This window comes from Liolophura sinensis, chromosome 7 (genome assembly GCF_032854445.1).
Source record: "Liolophura sinensis isolate JHLJ2023 chromosome 7, CUHK_Ljap_v2, whole genome shotgun sequence".
NCBI classification, from domain to species: Eukaryota; Metazoa; Mollusca; class Polyplacophora; order Chitonida; family Chitonidae; genus Liolophura; species Liolophura sinensis.
In genome coordinates, this window is record NC_088301.1 from 54,582,467 (window position 1) to 54,602,268 (window position 19,802).

The following is a 19,802-nucleotide window of genomic DNA, read 5'->3' on the forward strand; positions in this document are numbered from 1 at the left end:
GCATGTGTGTATAGATCTGTCGACTGAGGTTACAGGCCTACACAGATGCATTTGGCGAAGTAAGCAGCGATAATAGGTTTTAACAGTGATTATTCCACTGGACGGGGTTTACCGGTAAAGTCATATTCAGGTCATATTATTGTTTTCCGGGCTTCCTTAAAATGGTCTGATGCCGGTAATATAGCCGATGTATAGGCCTAGGACTATATATGCATGTTGCTATGTGGCGATTGCATCCTCGTGATGTCAGAATTCATCACATCTAATTCAGGCTTGCATACACCATCTAAGCCCTCACAGGATGTTTAATTTTACAGATCCACATAGGCCTGTCATTCATTTTCTACTTAATAGGCTATATATAGTCATATTCCTCGAACACGCACGAGTGGACCGTTCACGTACTGCATACTATTTATGCTGTTTTGGGATTCCTTGTAGGCCTATGTTTTTCCGATGCATGATGCAGTATAGGCCCCTATACATAACATCTTAAGGCTTCAAAGGCCCGGTGCAACAGAATCATGTACGTGTATGAATGAGAAAACTCGTTGGGCAAATCAATGCACTGAGCACGGGCCGTTAACTGTACGGTACACAGCGCACGCACGTGGTAATACCCGATTGCACCCGGTATTGCCCGGGAAACCACTGTAATTCGCACACGCGTGCTTAAGGAGGTGATTTTCTTCTGAGAAAACGTGATTCGCCAGCCGAACAGCAGCTGAGGTCACTGTGCAGAGGAATCACTTCCTTCGGACTCCGGGAAACAACATGACGGCTGAGTATGGCTAACTTATTCGAGCTGATGAGCGATACACAGCGGTCCTGTGAAGCAGAGATAAAGAAATGCAGCGTAATTTTACGTAGAACATGTGCTATCAGAGAATCTGTGGACAGAGCGTCAGCAGAGCACACAGAAGCAGTGGGTACGGAGAAAGGTGTGTCTACTTCGAGGGAGTTCTCTGTGACTTCTCAGTGGAACAACCTTAGACTTGATGATGCTCGGACTCGCAGTGACCCTATGGAACATATTGGGGCCAACTCTGAAGAACTGACATGGACCGAAGGACCTCAACGGGTTAGTTCTTTCACTATCCCAAAGAAAAGGCGTGAAAACAAAGGTGAGAATGGGCATTTTCTACATGTAAAATACCCATACACATCCAAGACGATAACTTAAATGCTGAACATGGCTTAATGCTACCACTATGCATAATTTTATAAGGTTAACATGTTAGCCTTCATATAGGCCTATGCAGTATCTAATTCTTATTCTTGGGTTACGAAGTGTAGACTTATTGGCTACATATGTTGCAGTGTGCCAGTGAGGTGCATTGAAGCAGGAGCTTCTCACTGATGCGATCGCTGTGAGTTCAAGTCCAGTACATGCTGGCTTCTTCTCCAGCGTTACGTGGGAAGGTATGTAGCAACTTCTGCATGGCCAAGGGTTTTCTCCCACCATAATGCTGGCTGCCCTCATATGTGAAATATTCATGAGTATGGTGTAAAACACTAATAAAATAAGTAAAAAATATCAGTCCTGACCAGCTGAGAGGTTTGTGTGCTAGCAGTGCACAATGGCTTCAGAGCCCCCAGAGCATTGATCGCAGTGAGTTCAAGTTCAGCTAATGCTGGCTCCTTGTGCTGTCATACATGGGAAGGTCTGCCAGAAACCTGCGAATGGTTGTGGTTATCCACAATGTTGAGGTAATACACTAGTGATAAAATTTTAAAACAACTGTTGGTGGTATATCCAAAATAATGTTGTTAGTATAGTTCGGCAGGTTTTGCATAAATCCAGTAATGGGGTTGGGGTGGGGGTGACTTTCCATGTAAAGGCCAGTGACATCGGTGATGCCATGTGTTCATACGAATTTCTCTCAATTACAATAATCACAACTTTTCCTCATGTATTAAAACAAATCAGTGTGCAGGTAAATCTTAAGAATAGTATCTCTAAAGTGCCACATGTATTGAGCTCAGTTTTTGCTTACATGTAAAGCCCAATAATGAGATGGGGGTTTTACATCGTTGATGCCTTGCATGTGTGTTAATTACCGTAAATTACAAACTTCATGATTTTCACAACCTTCACATATCTTTTCTGTATTAGTCAATGTTATTTAAAGGTAAATCTTTTAACTACTTTATATATCTTACTGAGCTGAAAGTTTGCATTCATGTGTCTCCTAGAAGGGAGCTCCATGCTACAAAATCTATTTTTGTGGTGTTTGGCACAACCAAACTATAAAGAAAATCTAAAGCGTTACCATGTTCTTAACCAATCAGGCGCAAGTTTTTTCTTTAACACAGGAAAACAGTTGCCAGATAATCTGATAAATAATAACATATAAGCATTAGGCCTACTGCAAATTTTTATCCTGCATGCGTTTTGTCCTGTAGACCATGCTGTTGGTTATAAAGATATATGTACCAATCATCTGACACATACTTGGAAGAATGTTGAATGTTGAAACTGGGGGCTCAGTTGGTTAGCATGCTAGAGCAGCATAGTGACCCAGGAGCCTCTAACCAATGCAGTAGCTGTGAGTTCAAGTCCAGCTCATGCTGGTTTCCTCTCTGGCTGTACTCGGAAGGTCTGCAAACAACCTGCGAAAGGTCAAAGGGTTTCCCGGGGTTCTGCCGGGTTTCCTCAAACCATAATGATGGCCACTGTCGTATAAGTGAAATATTCTTGAGTACGGCATAAAACGCCAATCAAATAAATAAAAAAATAAGCTTTGACTGTCCAAGTTTCTCTGTATTACATCATAAGATGTGTGCTAGTTAAAATACATTATCAGCATATATAGAGGTAATGTGTAGCTCCACATACATCTAACTTTTAACTGCCTTATCATATTACACTCTACACAATAATCCATTCATGGTTGTATATACTGCCAAACCCATCCCACTGATACTAAAACCACATTGTAAATGTTAATTACAAGGATTATCTTCACTGACATGTTTGTTAATTATGTTTTCTGGGAGTCTACTGTATACAAACAGGGTTTTCATTTCAAGCCGGTAATGGGCGGAGACCCGGCAGAGGGTGCGGGTGGGGGGCGGTATTTGTTCACCATCTCATCAAGCTTATCCACAGCAAAGTAAAGTTGTAAACTACTGTTAATTGTCAGTGGACAGCTGGGTGTCATTTGAAAGCTGGTCCTGGTCAGCTGGTGTAAGAGATCACTGCTGGTATTGCTGACCTAGTTTATGGCAGTCTGTAACCCTACCACATGTCTGTGACCTCTCTGAGCACCGTAAGGTTTGGGAACTGTTGTACTATGTAATATGCAGTGGCCATTTCCGACAATGACTTATCCTATCGCTCCTCGCAGCTTCGCGGGAAATATGAACCACATGTTTGTGACGGCTACACCGACTGGGTTTACTCGACAAACAAACACTCACGTTGAAATCATGAATCAAACATCACTTTTCGCTTCACCTTTGGGACCAAGGGACAAGATTTACATGTTTTTGTATCTTTGTACAAAATAGATGGAATGACCGACAGAAATGAATTTTGGATATCTACTCAAACACAAGGTTCTCTTCTTTACATACAGGTTTTCACGTACAACAGCACATGTATGTAAAACTCAATGGACTCCAGAGACCGATTTCTCACTATGCACTATGTGTATTACAAACACTGACTGAAAAACAGTTTAAATGTTAATGTTGACTTTTGTCTGTCTTGTTTGCAGATTTTTTTATTCCAGGGATTAAAAATTCAGGCGTGAAATTTATGAATGATGTGTACTCACAGAATTTGAAAAACATTGAACAGTTTACAATATGAGGACTTCATATCCCCCTCCCCCATACACACACCAAAAAAAAAAATTCGCAATGTGTTTAGCCTATGTAATTTGTTAATCTGTCAAATTGTGGGAATCTGACTGTTGCCTTTATTTTATGGACTAGTGGTGAATTAAACATGTATGTATGAAATCAAATACATGTCTGGGTAGTGCTTCCATCACAACTTTTCCACTACACTTTATCAATAATGCATTTAAACAAACTATTTTGTTTTAGAATACGTACATAAATAAGTTACCAGTACACTTAACTATTTACATGCATGTGAACTGTGCTTAAATCTTTACTCAAATTGTGCTTCTTTCTGCTGTTCATATCAGTCATTAGTAGAATGGATGCGGCTAGTTCTTCTGCTCCTGCTCTGTTATCTTTTAGAAACAAGCAAGCCAGATAAATTTTATGAATACCACTTTGTCTGTGACACAGCTGTGATTTATGAAGATTGTCTTTTATGTCTAAAATTACAACCATGCTGTTGGGCATTTTTATTATCATTTGCTGGTGCTGTGCAGTGCTAACTCATATGCATTTATTTTTCACTATTGACTACATCCTTAGTGTCAATGCTTTGAAATGAAGTACTTCACTGAAATGCACTCACTGACATGGGTTCTTTAGCTTATAAGTGTAATGCCTTACAGGTACATAAGTATTGAAGAGTAATATATAATCTCTGGTGATAAAGCTGTTTTGCAGGCAATTAGTGATTGACCAGACTGCTTTGTAGTGACAAATCAGATGAGGTCTGGCCTTTATTGGTCTCCTTTATTGGGCTTTGGCTGGCCACGCTTATTTAGAAAAGAGATAATAATAACAGGGCTTGTTAGTTATCTGCAGAGCTTAAAGGCCTACCTCTATATTGTACATGTTTAACACATATCTGTATTATTAACATATTCGGATTAGGATAAGTCAGTGATTTTAGTCTGAAATCATTGTTGATTCATACAAGATATAGATATGAACTCTCAGTCTGCATCTTCAGTTTCTGAGTGATTTTGATTTGGACCTGTTAGATACTGTAATCTGACAATTGGACAGAAATTAAAGCCTTGTGAAAGGTGGAAGTGAAAACCCACGCACATTGCGTCGCAGTTTATCTTTTCCACCTTTTATTCGAAAATTACTTATAGTATTAAAGCTTCACTGATATATCCTTTTAGTCTGTATATTTAAATGAGTTTCTGTTATTTTTAGATTTGTTAGTGGATCTCCCTTTGACCTCGAGAGAATGTCAAAAGGAAGTACTACCAACTTTAGTGGAGAGTTATCAACATCCATCATCACAGGGTGCATTTTCTTACACCGAAGTAAAGTCTGTCAACAACAAAGGTCTTCTAAACAAGGTAATGTTTTAATTACATGAGGGGTTGATAGATGTCAACATAAACTACTGTTAAACAGTAGTTCAGAGATTCAAAATATTGAAAATGGAGTTTTAAAAACTCTTATAGTATGCTATAGTATGAGATAATCATTGTATATTGTTCAAGAAAATCTTGTAAACATCGCAGCTGTCAGCATCTTTTGACAGCAAAATATGGAATTCTCCGTGATCCAATTCTTTTCACCACGCTATACCTTAAAATCACACCTTATTTTGCGGAATTGAATTGGTGAGAATTGTGGTTCTGGTTATAGCTGATGTGAAATATTTACAAACTGACAAAACTTGACTCAGGCCTATGGCTCTAAGGACAAGTTGCTCAAGCTATAGCGGTAGCCCTCTTACGTAGGTCCCCAAGTGTATTTTTTGTGAATTAAATTAATTCAGTCGTGGACTGGTATAACGGTGACAAATTGAGACCTTACTATGTCATACAGTAATACCTGAAGTAACATGATCAAGACGGAAAATTTTTGTTTTACACCTATATGTTATCAAAGAATTCCCAACCAAACCCCTTTTATGGTTTGTGTTAATCCCATTTCACACCTATCAGAGGCACCCATCTTTAAAAAAAGGTTAGTCAGGTGTGTGAATAGCTTTTCTCCTCGTCAAAACACTATGCCAGGGAGCATGTAGATGGGAATATAGTGGTATAATATCCTGAACTGTCATTGTTATCACCAGGGCCAGATGTTTTGGTAGATGTAAAATGTGTCTTTGTACTGATACATTGTTGTGAAGTGGAAACAATGGCAGTCACTAGAAAGGGGAGTTCACATACAAAGACAAAGCTGATATGTTCCATCCTTTAATCTTCATGCAACACAACATGTTTTTGACTCAGGGCTTGGTCATTTATAAATGTTTTGGACAGTGTAAATTAGGTCAAAGCTGGTGATTTAAGCTGAGGCTGACTTTGTGCTTAGGCTCTTCATACTTTTACACATGCAGTTACATTGAATGATGTATTGAAGACAGAATAAATATTTGATCCTTCACATGAAGGAAGAATCCCCTAAATCTCACAAAGTTTAAGTAAAATTAGGAATTTAGGAAAGTGGAAACAGATTTCTCACAATAGATTTTATTTTACTAGGTCATGAGGTTCCACTTCACCCAATCAAAAGTATCAGCTGAACAGGATTTTGGTTATATTTTCACTTGCTTGCCCTCTCAGTACACGACTTGAAAATGCTAGCACAAACTGTTGACTTAAATTGTAGACATAAAAAAGCTTAACTAATGTTTACTTGGTAGTTTTATCGCAAAGATCTAAGAATATTTATTTTGAGATTTGCTAAGTTCAATTGTGATCAATTATTTCAGCAGGATTCTTTCCTTCTGCCCAGAAAAAAACCAAAAAAAAAAACAAAACCCCTACCTACCCCTTTTTGTTATAAAGGGCTTTTAACATCAGGAAAACCATACTTTAATTTTGGCCTAGGGTTGTAAGATATTTAGAAGAACTCAATATGGCACTTTTACAAGGCACTTAGATCTGAAAAAAAACAACAACTCAAAACGACGTTGAAAGAAAACTCAGTGTCTGATAAGGTAGTGAACATTTTGATGCCTATGAACCCCCTGTACACAGCTCAGTATCAAATCTTGTTAAACAGGCAATACCAGAGTTTTTGTGCTGGTCAGAAAAAAACAATAACTCAAATTATTGCCTTTCATTGAATATCTGACTCATAAACACAAAGAGCAAGACAAGGAATTTTTCTGACCAAGAATTCATTTTTGTACAAACTGAACTTGGGTTGGGAATGAATTAAAGCAGGTTAGAGAGCGGTGTATGCGATGTTAGATGTATGGTGTGGCAGGAACTTATCAGTTAACAGCTGATAACAAATCAGGTTCTATCTAAGTATGCTAAGTTAATTCCAACATGTTCGTTGTCTTGTCTGGGACTGTTTGTCACATAATTTAGCTATGATGTAAATATGTTGATGCCTAGACATTATTGCAGTCACAGGGCAGTCATATATAGCTATTTTGTCGTAATAAATTTCCTTAGTTTGGAGAATTGCATACAGCACATGTACTTTAAAGGTTGTACTGTGTTCGATAATAGTAAAGGTTATTGAAGTTGTTCTTCACACACTGGGCTTGGTGTAAAACTGTATGTTTTTTTTTTTTTTTTGTTTTGAGAAAGCATTGTGCACTGTACCAACATCATGCTGTACATTTGCATATACTCCAGTAATCCTGCTCACGTCCAGTTGAACAACAGAGTTTATGAGTGATTATCCAGCATGTGTACTTCATTACAAAGCTTTTGAGTGTTATCCACATATGTACTATGCTGGAGTTGGCATAACTTGCACAGTGTGAAAGCAATAACAAAAACCTGTAACAGTAGTATTAGTTTCAAATATGACAAAGATGACTAGATGATCTTTCTGTTCTGGCAAAAGTATCTTCACTGAACAAAGAGGTAATTGCTGGTTGTATTGTGCAAATAAGCTGGTAGAATTGTGAGGTTTCATATGGCATAATTGGATATCTTCTGCATGAGAAGCCTGATAAGCATGAATTATGATGAGTCACAAAGAGGTGATGGTATCATTGGTGTGGGCCTGTCTCCGTGAGGAAACTACCTGGATGTCATAAGAAGTGGCTGTGACTGCTGAGGCATACTGCTTATTATAGGATACATGAAACGCTTTTGTTTTATTTGAAGTTATCAACTTTCACTTGGGAAGGTAAAAATGGCATCAAAGTACAGTTTTCTTAACACCACAGTGGTCTGTCCGGAAATTAAGTAGCTTGCAGGGGTGACGTCAGCAATCATTGGTTTAAAAAGAACCACGTGGGGGACAGATCGAACGGGTCTGGCCGAATGGGGGCAGAGTTGTGGGGAAGAGACCGAATTGGGGTGGGGGGTAGGGGCGCTGAACTGGCACAAAGAAGCCATGCTGTATCTGTTTACATGTCGCCTTGCCTACACTGTAGTGACACGGTTCACCAGGCTTTTTGGCACTTCGGGGGTCACCGAGTTCTGAGCAAGATTAACAGTGACGTAATTTCTGAAAAATTCCGACTGTTGATGGAAAATATGAGTATTATAGAGGGGTAATGAACAGGTATAAAAATACCACCAGAGTGAATTCTCTTTAACAAACATTCCAAGGAATAATTTTCTTCATTTGGCATAGAAACACAATCTTTGTTTTATAGTTCTTTTTCATGTATCCTTTATCCTTTAATGTTTTGTATAGGCCTGTATTACATTACCTTTTGAAAGTACCGTTTTCATTGTGAATGTCAGAGGTATGGTTTTGAAGAGTTAAAAATTATGAGCAGAAAGATTGTATCTTTCCAGTATATGCATGCTATTTAGAATTACTCTCCTCGTTTTACAGTGGAATCAGTGAGCTAACTCAGCTTACATGTAGTGAAGAAATATAACCAAAACAGATAAATTATGAAGAAAAATATATGTAAAAGTAATAGCTGATAGGTGAACATTTATATCCATATGCTGCCTGTGGCAGGTAATTCTTTTGAAATATTTCTACCTTTGCACTTGTGGTCCTAAATATATATGTAGACCTGTGCTCAGCTATGGCATACATTGTTCGCATGACCTCAACATAGACCCTGTGTGTCTCCGGCTTGAATGTACTTTTACAATTAGTCGTAACGAGACACTGCTGGCTTAAATATCTATAAAGAAATACATGTAACAGCTACAACACTGGCTGCCATAGTGGTTGCATACAGGTTGTGAACAAGACTCAGAACATGTACACCCAGCCTTAAAATGTACAATCCATGGCTAGAACACTTGAGGTGAGGGTTCAAACCTGGCACTGGCCAGGGCATATAGGGATTTGTCTGCTGTCACAACTTGTGGCACCTGGATGACAGTAAGCGATTGATGACACTCGTGGAACCTTTTGCGCAGTCTAACATTTGTTGTCAACTTATGTTGTGATATATCTGAACATCACATATGGGAAAGTTCATCAGTAACATGTGAAATGTTGGTGGTTTCCTCCACCTGTAAGACTGACAGCCTAAATGCTGGTGGTTTCCTCCACCTGTAAGACTGACAGCCTAAATGTTGGTGGTTTCCTCCACCTGTAAAACTGACAGCCTATATATGAGTGAAATATTCTCGAACATGACGCTTAGCAACAAACAGATAAGTAAAAGAATAAAGCCATGGACATTTAAACAGTCTTGAAAATGTATCTAATATCTTAAACACACAAACAGGTTGTTGTGAACATACATGTACAACCACAGCCCTGATCACGTGCTCACTTACACTGTAGCCCTTATCACGTGCTCACTTACACTGTAGCCCTGATCATGTGCTCACTTACACTATAGCCCTTATCACATGCTCACTTACACTGTAGCCCTTATCACATGCTCACTTACACTGTAGCCCTTATCACGTGCTCACTTACACTGTAGCCCTTATCACGTGCTCACTTACACTGTAGCCCTTATCACGTGCTCACTTACACTGTAGCCCTTATCACGTGCTCACTTACACTGTAGCCCTTATCACGTGCTCACTTACACTGTAGCCCTTTTCACGTGCTCACTTACACTATAGCCCTTATCACATGCTCACTTACACTGTAGCCCTTATCACATGCTCACTTACACTGTAGCCCTTATCACATGCTCACTTACACTGTAGCCCTTATCACGTGCTCACTTACACTGTAGCCTTGATCATGTGCAGATTCACAGTCCCAATGATGTGAAGACATATAGTCCAGATGCATTTTGCTTGATTCTGATCGTACAAAGGTGCAGTGGATTCCAGTTAGATCATTGTTAAAAAATACATCCTTTTACATGTAATTGTCTGGATATTTGCATAATACATGATGCATATAAGGTCATCTTTGTTATGACCTCTGCTCAGTTTAAGCTCAATTTTTAGCTCAGCTACACAGCAGGAGCTAATATTGCTACACTCTGAGTAACTGCATTAGCAATTTATTACTTTATAGTCCTAAGTGTGTTAGAATACATGTCAAGGTAAATGCTAAAGATAGTAACTCAAAAAAACTGATGCATGCATTGAGCTCAAGATTTGCATACCTGTAAGGCCCAATAACACCACAAGGATGTTCTGTTGTTTATGTCCTGTCTGCATATCAGTTATCCTAAATTGCAAAAGTGTTAAGGTAAATGTTCAGGGGGTGTCTCAAAAAGTACTTTATGTATTGAGTTGAATTTTCCACTGGTGAGCTCTTTTGGTACACTTACAAGTTTATTTTTTGATTTTGAGTTCTTAAAGATGATTAAAAAAGCAGATATTTTGACCTGTGGACACTTCCTCTGTTTTTATTGTTTAGCAATATTTCAGTGTAGGTACTACATTGAATAATATCGTTATCAGACTATTATGATTGGGAATGGCATTAGTATCTAGACCCAAATGTTACTTAAGGATAAACCATTTAAAGTTAAAAGCATTTGCCTTCATCTGTATTTTTTTTTACAGTCTTCTGTAGTTCACCTGTAATCAGTAGGCATCTGGGATTAAGTATGTGTAAAATTTTTATGCATGTAAGTATAGCAAAAATTTCAAACCGCAAAATTCATGACTCTAAGGAGCTAAAATAACATTGCTTTCTCTTTTTGACAACAATAATAGATTAATTCTAGTGAGCTGCATGACTTCATAGGACTGCTGCCAAGTTACATCCAGGATTACATAAAGGATTTGAAAATTCTGTCTTTATTTGAACAAAAAAACCCCAAAAAACAAGCACAGAGAAGGCCAAGCTCCAAAATCCGCCTAGCCCCTCGGCCTGGAAGTTAATGCTTGTAATAAGATAAAATCCACTGTTTGGATGACTATCACAAAAAATGTGCATGTAAAAAACATGACAGACATCACCATAGTGCTGAGCTTTGCAGCACATTCAATTTTTGGCTAAATTTGAGTGTTTTTTCCCAGTTTTGGTGGCTCACCTGTGGTAGGCGTTCATAAGTGCATATTGACAGTTCATAGGCACATATTAGCCCCGAAAGACTCCCAACTCCTTTTCTTATATTCGCCTGGAGTCTCGACGCTAACACTGTTAATTTCATATTCAACAAATGTCCAGGCCATTTGTCTTTGTTATCAAACAAGTCTCGTGCAAACAAAAGACACCAACCTACAGACCTGCTTTCTGCATCCACCCCACAGCCACCATGTTGAGCATGTCCTGCTTCATAGTGGAGCAGTAGGAAGATGGCAGCCATGGCCCAGCAGTGTGTGTCGTGGAAGCCTTCATGGCTATAATAAATCTATTCTAAAGTGAGTAGGGGCATATGGTGGCCGTGCAGTGGGTGCGGAAAGTGCCGCCACTAGACGGACAACCCTTCTTGTTATTATGGAGTTACTCACCCCTCGGTGAGAAATGGCGAACTCGGTGATTGATAAATATGAAAGATAAAGCCCCCAAGTTCAAGTTTTAATAATTTTCTTTGATTGTTTGAATAAAGGTGCTTTTTTTTTTTTCAAAAGATGGTTCTTTTAATTTTAAAGCATCTGTTTTATGGACACAGAAAGGCAATAGATCTAACCCATACCGAGAAGCACAGGTTTTTGTGGGAGGAATTTATATATATATACATACATACATACATACACACACTGAAGTGCACACTATTGCAGAATATTCTTGCAAGTTGAAACTTCACATAGTGATTTAAAGAAGGACTGGACTGACTGACCTTTAAATCTGTTGATGGGAGTCTTGTGAAAACTGGATCTTGGAATATCTGCTTGTATCTTCCATTTGCTGGATAAAACATTAACTGCCTGGTTTCAAAAACATGTAAACTGTACATTGTGCGTGTATGTTTCCTGTAAGAGGATTTATGGGAAGTATTCATGCTGTTAGGTTTAATTGTTGTACAAGTATGCCATTTTTGTGGAGAGGTAATGTACTTGTAAATATACTGCTAATTTAGTTGATAAGTGATGTATGTCCCTAGTGCTGATTGTTATCTGCAATACGCTGATTCAAATGCCAGGGTGCATACATGCATGGATGCAAGTCAGTCGCTTGCACATTGGTACATTGAGTGTCTACATGGACATGTATATATGCAGTCAATCAATTATTCTGTGGTGATTGTTTTGGTGGCCCAATGGTTAGAGCATCTAGCTTGAAGTCAGGAGACATGAGGTCAATTCCCGGGATGGGTTATACCAAAGAATTTAAAAATCGTACTTGTTTCTACCTTGTTGGTGCTCAGCAAGGAAACAGGAGTGGTTGGCCAGGTGTCAGTATAATGTGACTGGGTGGGGTGTCATGTCTGGTGTCTGTGGCATGATACTTCAGTGGTGGCACCTTTTTGGCAGTATGAACTCGTCATGCCAAAAGAAGACAGTATATATACATGTACACAAACCACATGACTCCTGGTCATCATATTGTTAAGTATGATGTAAGAACCCAAGAATACATATATATATACTCCCATAGTTTAAGTGTCTACATGTATGAGTCACAGTCACTTATTATGAAGGTGAGTATTCATTTTGTGTAAATGTGTTATACATCTTAGGTATTTTTTAAAATATACATGAAACATTAAGATATCCAATATACTAGTGGCTTTATGAATGCATATTTTATTTAGATTTACTATTTTCATATTTGAAGAATTAACAAGTAGCAAAATGACATACTGTGGAGAATAATAATTGTATTTGTTTGTTCAGGGGCCTCCGTGGATGAGGTGGTTACCATGCCAGCATGGTGCTAAAACCCCAGAGCCTCTCACCAATGCAGTGGCTGTGAGTTCAAGCCCAGCTCATGCTGGCAACACACGGATTATCGTGGGTTTACCCCTGGCTGTGCTCGGTTTCCTCACACCATGTTGCTGGTTGCCGTCACATTGGTGAATATTTTTGAGTCTTGCATAAAACATCAATCAAATAAATAAATAAATAAATAAATAAATATTTGTTTGTACAGTTTCTAGAGAAGAGACGTGAGCTGCGTCAGATGGGATATTCAGACAAAGAACTGTTGGACAGCTATGCTTTCCTGTATGCTCGAACAGCTAAAGAGGCAAGTGCATTATGATTTCAGTACTGTAGGGACATACAAGAAGTACTGGTACGGTTTGCAGTATTGGTACCAAAATGATCAATATGTTAGGGTATAACATTTGTATAAGCCAATGATGACATGGGTGATAGTTTCTTGTCCTGGCTTTATATCCCACACTTAGGATCCGACTTCTTGTGTTTAGGTGTAATTAGGAGAGACTGTAACACAGTATAATTGCTGTTGTGGGTAGTTGCCAAGGTGATATGTCACACCTCACATGAGTCAATTTCTGCAGTTGTCATGGTAACCAGATTGCCATTGCCATGTACCAACTACATGTGCATTTATATAAATAGGTACAACTCTGTGTCTTGGTTCCAGACCCATTATCGCTTAATTTCGAGTTTCAGCATTACAACATCATGACAATGTCCCTTTGTGCCATGATGTCATTGCTTCACAGCACTTGGGGATAAATCTATACGAGCATAAATTTTAACTTGGGCAGAAAGTTGACTTCAAATTATTGAATTATGTTAACAGTCCTCTAAACTTTATGTAAATGTTTCAGAAGGTAAAGTAAAGAAAGTATAACACCCACACCAAAATGCGCTGAGAAGTTCTCAGTTAAGTGCCTTACAGCAGTTATGCCATTGCACCAAGATGTTGTAACATCAAATTTCGAAATTCTTGTTTCCGTTTGCATATGCAGTTTTTTTTAATTTATTTATTTGATTTGTGCTTTATGCCATGAATGGTTCATGAAGTTTCTCATGTATTTTTATTTTTCAAATAATTCAGTTCAAAACCCATGGAGTTCTTTCACTCAGGGTCACTCAGTAAAATGCTGCATATATACAATTGTTTGGCATACATGTATAACGTTCGTCGTGCTTTCATAGACCTTTTATATTGTGAGGTCACAATTAAGTGCTCCTTTCTTGTCCTTCAACATGTATGTCAAGTTATTTTTTAAACATACAAATTTTTTTTTGTAAACAAAATCATACCACAATGTGAAAGACCTAAATGACATGTTTTCTAATAAAACTACCTGGCGCATTGCTTGGAATGAAATTCAAGAATATGTTTTGCTACAAATTAAAATGGTTTTAGGACAATGTCATTTATAGTTTAAGTAATATTCTAGAAGCCTGGGCAAATATTTTAATTATATACATTATTCTAGAACTTTACTTTTTTTCTCTGTGTCTAGGTGGAGACAATCTGTCGGAATGGGGTTCATGTGGGAAACAGCTGCGTGTCATGCTTGGGGCATCCAGAGATGGGTGGGTTAATTAATTTGGTGGCTTTATGTGTTCATGTAAATAGTGTCTCATCCCTGAACACAGTTGTTAAAGTTGATCCTATTTCAAGGATTTACATTATTCTGAAGTTACATAGCCTGGATTATTTTGTATGAATTGTCCACACAATGTAGAAAAAAAATCCCAAAATTTAATCACTGTTCAGACTTTGGTTTCCCCAGCAAATTGAAGGGATTGGGTGGTTTGTGGTGGTGACAAGGTTACAGTTGTGCTTGTATTTAGTGGTTGTGATCTTGGAAAAGTGTTGGGTTTTACATACATGTATGTTGGTAATCCATTTTATCTGTATAAATATTTTTCAAGATTCTGTATTTATGTAGAAAGATTTGAGCAAAGCTTCTCATGATGAATTCTCTGTAGTGTAATTTATACCAGTCACAATAATAATCACTGTATGTATCGCCTAAAGTTTGGCTTTATAAAAAGCCCTTTCAGAAGCACATAAAGGCCTTATGGCTACACTTTTGACGCCAACACTTAAGGATTTTTGATAACAAATTAATTAAACTTCACAAAGACATTGCTTTGTGGTGGATGAATCAATCAGAACCAAGCAAAATGAATTACCTGAAAAAAGCTCAACCATAGGTGAAATACAGTAATTCGCAGTATATGCTTCATACATTTAAAGTATTCTTGTTTAAACAAGTGAATATCTGGATATGTTAGCAGCTATAAAAACTCAGAAATATTCTCATACATTTTTTTTGGAGCTAATTGGATTTCCATTGTTTCAAAAAATGATGAAGTCCTGTTACCAGGACAGCAGTACATGGGAATGTCTGCCAGCAACCTAATTTCTCCAACCCGGTTTTCTCCCACCACAATGCTGGCGGGCGTTGTATACGTGAAATAATGTTGAGTATGGGGGTAAAACACCAATCGAATAAACAAATAAATAATTATTACCAGAAATATTTTGTTTCATTTAATCCAGGTGTTCAGCTATGCAGATATTCAGATGTCTTGAAGCAGGAACCTTTTCAGTACAGTCAAACTGGTCACATCATCATCTTTAAAGTCATGAAGGTAATGGGTTTTCCCTTGAGTTTTGGATTTTGAGTTCTTTTTGGAACGTTAGCAAAGCCGTGAGGTGTATTCATTTGCATGACAACTCTAAATCCCATATGGGGGATGCTGTTACTTTTGTTAAAGGAGAACCTTTATTATCATACTAAATGTACTCTAGACACAATATTTATGCTATGTTAGTATGTAAACTGCATTTTAAAAAATGTTATTTTAACTAATTCCACTTAAAAATCCCCATTAAAGTGGGTCCGTCTGCCTCTCTTGTCAGCCCCGGAACCCTGGACAGGTGTTGTCATGCTGTGAAGACCAATACAGGGTTTATGTATTGACAAGCCCTGCAAAGCGTTGACAAATCCGTGCATTAGGTCTACCCACTGTGTGTTTTTCCTGAAGCTATGGTATAAAGTGATCTAAGTCTATAATTCCCCCTCTGTGTACACCTCTTAATTAGCACCCTGAAAATCATATAAGCAAACCAACAAATTTACAACAGTTTTACAACAAATATTTTGAAAAAAACTGGAGTTCTTATATCTATAATATTAGACCCTGGAAAAAATGTGTACGGCATAGCAACAGGGCAAGACGACGACTGATTTTTATTCACATTCCGGTCTTCATAGATGAAGTAAACTGGCTCCTGTTTGTTTTTTTCTGACATGAATTGGACATCCATGGAATTATGATAATACCTGTGGAGAATTTGGTGTGGTTTGAACTCCACAGATTATAATGTTTATAACCAAGTCAATTGATATGCGTACTGGCTGTAACACAAGGGTCCATGTAGTTGGGGCCAGCTGATTGTGGGTTGCAGTGACGAGAACAGTCTGTCGCTCAACCTCAGTGAAAGTAACAATCAAGCTAATCTATTATATTTTAAAAGTATCGCTGGCAAAAGTAAATAAACCTTGAATTATATTGAATGGAAACAGCAATTGGTAACACATAGAAATGCCAGTTAAAATTTTGTCCTGTTACGGGCTCAAGGCATGCTGTGGGGTATCACATGTGAGCCCTTAGGTGAGCACAACTGCTATTCATTTCACAGCCTGCTATTTCAAACAAGCGAGTAAGTAAACAACTTCTGCATTCTGGGAGTGCAAATCTGGCCTTTTCTTTTTCGTTTGGCTTTTGTTAGGGGTGGGGGATGTAAGCCTTGTGCATCGCCATTTCTTTTAGTAGGCGTGGCTGTATTAGCAAGTCTCATATGACTACGAATAAGTCTTCCGTAATCAGGCGGTGTTTTTGATGAGATCTGGTCCATATTGTCTCAATCTGTGGCATTGTTAGGCCATGTATGTAACAAGACAGTACCCTGCATTCAGTTACTGCAGTCACAAAGCCACACTTGGGCATGGAATATTCTTGAAATTAGTTGTAAAAGTATAGCGATTATTTCCTGCTGTCTGGGTTGTACACACAGAGAAGCCTCACATGCCTGCAGGTCTCGGACCGCTGTGATGTCACAAGGTTGTCATGGAGTAGATTTTGCGATGTTTGATCATCAAACTCTACCATTTTTCTTCTGTTTTTGACATTTTAACTGATTCAAAACGATTCAGGGAACATTAAAGATGTTGGCATTTGTTTATTCACAGACAGCAAACAATGTATGTACAAATACTTCTTATCGGATAAGTTTAGTCACAAATATTTCTATCAATTTTTATTTTATTTCAAATAGGGAAAGATAAAAACTGTGACAGAAAATAGGAGTAGTGTTTACCTGGAGCCAACACCTAATTATGACTGCCACATATCAAAGTCAATCTTGACAGAAAGCACTACAGTCTCACCAGGAAGAGAATATGAATCTACACAGGTGAGGCTTGAAGTGTTTCTGTGTTTTTTCTGGATTTATGTTAGTAATGTTGAGTATTGAATTATGAATTTTATAAATATCTTTTGGATTGGTATGTTATTCCAAGGCTTCATCATCTGTCTCTGAGATGTCCGGAGTGTATTCACAGCCAGTTAGTTTACCAATGCAAAATTTGGCCTGATGATTCGTTGTAGTCATATGACTCAAAACTTGATTTGTATGATGTAAAACCCCAAGCATAAATACATGCATACAAAATTTGGTATATTTATTTTTGTTTTCAATAAAAATGCAGTGGTATGTGATACTTCGTGTGCTAAGTGGTATAAAAATCTCTGCTTTAGAAGGTCTGTCAATTGGAGGGGTGTTCTAATAGCCCATAACATTATGCCATTCGCCTCCTTGGCTGAGGGGTTTAGCACTCCAGTGAGGCGCAGCGATCTGGGAGCTCTGCCCGGTTTTCTCCCACCATAATGCTGGCCGCCATCATATAAGTGAAGTATTCTTGAGTACGGGTAAAACACCAATCAAATAAATAAATCTTGATGTCATTAGCATTGTATATGTGAAATGCTCTTTAGAAGACATGTGGCATAAAACACTGATAAAACAAGGAGTAACACTTATCAGTGCTTGTAAACAGAAGTTTATTAACCAATAATAATTTGGTTAAAATTATATACTTCTGGTGTGAACTAATAAGAGATACAGATAGTCCTAAATCAGTTAGGGTTATGGTGAGGACATTTAAGATAGGCAATCCATCCAAGGATATTTTACTGTTTAGATAAATGAGGCCATTTGATAAAATTGTGATTTAATTTATCATGTAGTTTGTTGTAAAACCCTTTGTCTAAGGACAGGCTGGTAAAAACATAAGCACAAATAACAAACTATTAGAACTACACGAACTAAACTGCTTGTGATGACTTAGCATTATACTTTCAGATCTACTTGTATGAGTATGGTGATTTGGAAGTACTCCCCTGTCCTAGACACATTTGTCCTGTGTTTGTGGCTAAGTTCACCTACATAAGAAGAGAACTCAAACACAGGTATGTGTCCTGTCAGGGGTTACATCAACCATGGCTCGAAATATAAATATAGAAATTTTATATTATATATTTTCATACAGGTATACCAAATGTAGAGTACTGCCGCATTTAGATCTTGCATAAACATGGCACAAGTTCATGTTAAAGGACATACTGCAGATTTCATTAAGTCATTTCTGACAGCATTTCTGATTTACGTCAAAGTTTGACTTAAATCACAATTTTTTTTTAAGGTCAGTCCATGGTCACTGGGTAACATACATTTAGTTGTTCTCAATGTATTAATTTTGTGGGCAATTCGTGACCACTTTTACTGTATATTTTACTTATAGATCAATGAAATACCCACTGTAATGTGAATAGACAGTAAGAAAATTCAGATATAATCTTTATGTCACCTGATGTGAAAAAATTATATAAGTGCATATTCTGTACACATGCAGTGACATCATGGACATTCTTTATTTTTCAGTAGCAAGTACATGTATGTAACTCCATCAACTCGATCAGCTATTTGCCATTCAGCCTCCAGTCGAATGTCTGGTTCTCAGGTCCAAACAACAACTACTACAACCAGTATTTCGAGCCTACCATCTCCATGTGGCCCTACCATTTCTAGCGGTATCCCTTCCAGTTGCATTTCCACCTGGACACCGCAGCCAGCAACCACAAAGGGTGATGAGAATGGCACAGTCGTGTGGAATGGGAAGCTGTGTCTGATGGGTGACCTTCATTGTCTGGTTGACCTTGTGTCCAGGTCATCAAATCTCAAGCCTGCTCATCTGTAAGCTTAAGCTGTTGTGTAATTTATCTACTTTCACTCCCAGGCTAGAATTTGCATAGGGACAATCTGGTGTTACTAGCAGGTGGCATCAGTCCTTTTCTCTGTCTGTCTTTCTGCCCAGTTTTTTGTAAATTCCATGTCCTTTTAAGTTTTCTTATTTACCAAACTTATACACTAAACATCTCTTAGTCAGACTCAAAAGGAAGAAGCCTGCTACTTTTGATCGACCTTTGCCTATTTCTTGAAGGTCTTTATAAATCAGGTAGTTAAAGTTATATTTGTGACAGCGTTGTAAATATGTGGCCTCTTTAGTCTTTTTATAGATGTCCTATTTACCAAACTCAGACTATATTTCTGTCTAGACTTGTGAGGACCAAACCTGTTCATTTTCAGTGATCTTGGCCTCTTTTTCAAGGTCACCAGGTTTAGTATATTTATTTCCTTTTAAACTCACTGTGTTTTAAATGGCTGGATCCATCAAATCCAATGTTCCACCACCTCTTCTTGTGACAATG

General features: G+C 38.0%; 1 protein-coding gene across 4 annotated transcripts in view; it reads left to right on the forward strand.

Annotated features, from left to right (window-relative positions):
- The first annotated feature begins 782 nt into the window (after positions 1 to 782).
- Positions 783 to 19,802, forward strand: part of LOC135471974 (uncharacterized) — a 35,478-nt gene continuing 16,458 nt past the window's right edge. For all 4 annotated transcript variants that reach the window (XM_064751439.1, XM_064751440.1, XM_064751442.1 and 1 more), the window contains exons 1-8: positions 783 to 1,124; positions 5,038 to 5,186; positions 13,186 to 13,281; positions 14,480 to 14,552; positions 15,529 to 15,620; positions 17,311 to 17,448; positions 18,397 to 18,503; positions 18,976 to 19,287. In XM_064751439.1, coding sequence (XP_064607509.1) covers positions 788 to 1,124; positions 5,038 to 5,186; positions 13,186 to 13,281; positions 14,480 to 14,552; positions 15,529 to 15,620; positions 17,311 to 17,448; positions 18,397 to 18,503; positions 18,976 to 19,287 — 1,304 coding nt within the window. In that variant the 5' untranslated portion in view covers positions 783 to 787. The remainder of the gene's footprint in view (positions 1,125 to 5,037; positions 5,187 to 13,185; positions 13,282 to 14,479; positions 14,553 to 15,528; positions 15,621 to 17,310; positions 17,449 to 18,396; positions 18,504 to 18,975; positions 19,288 to 19,802) is intronic.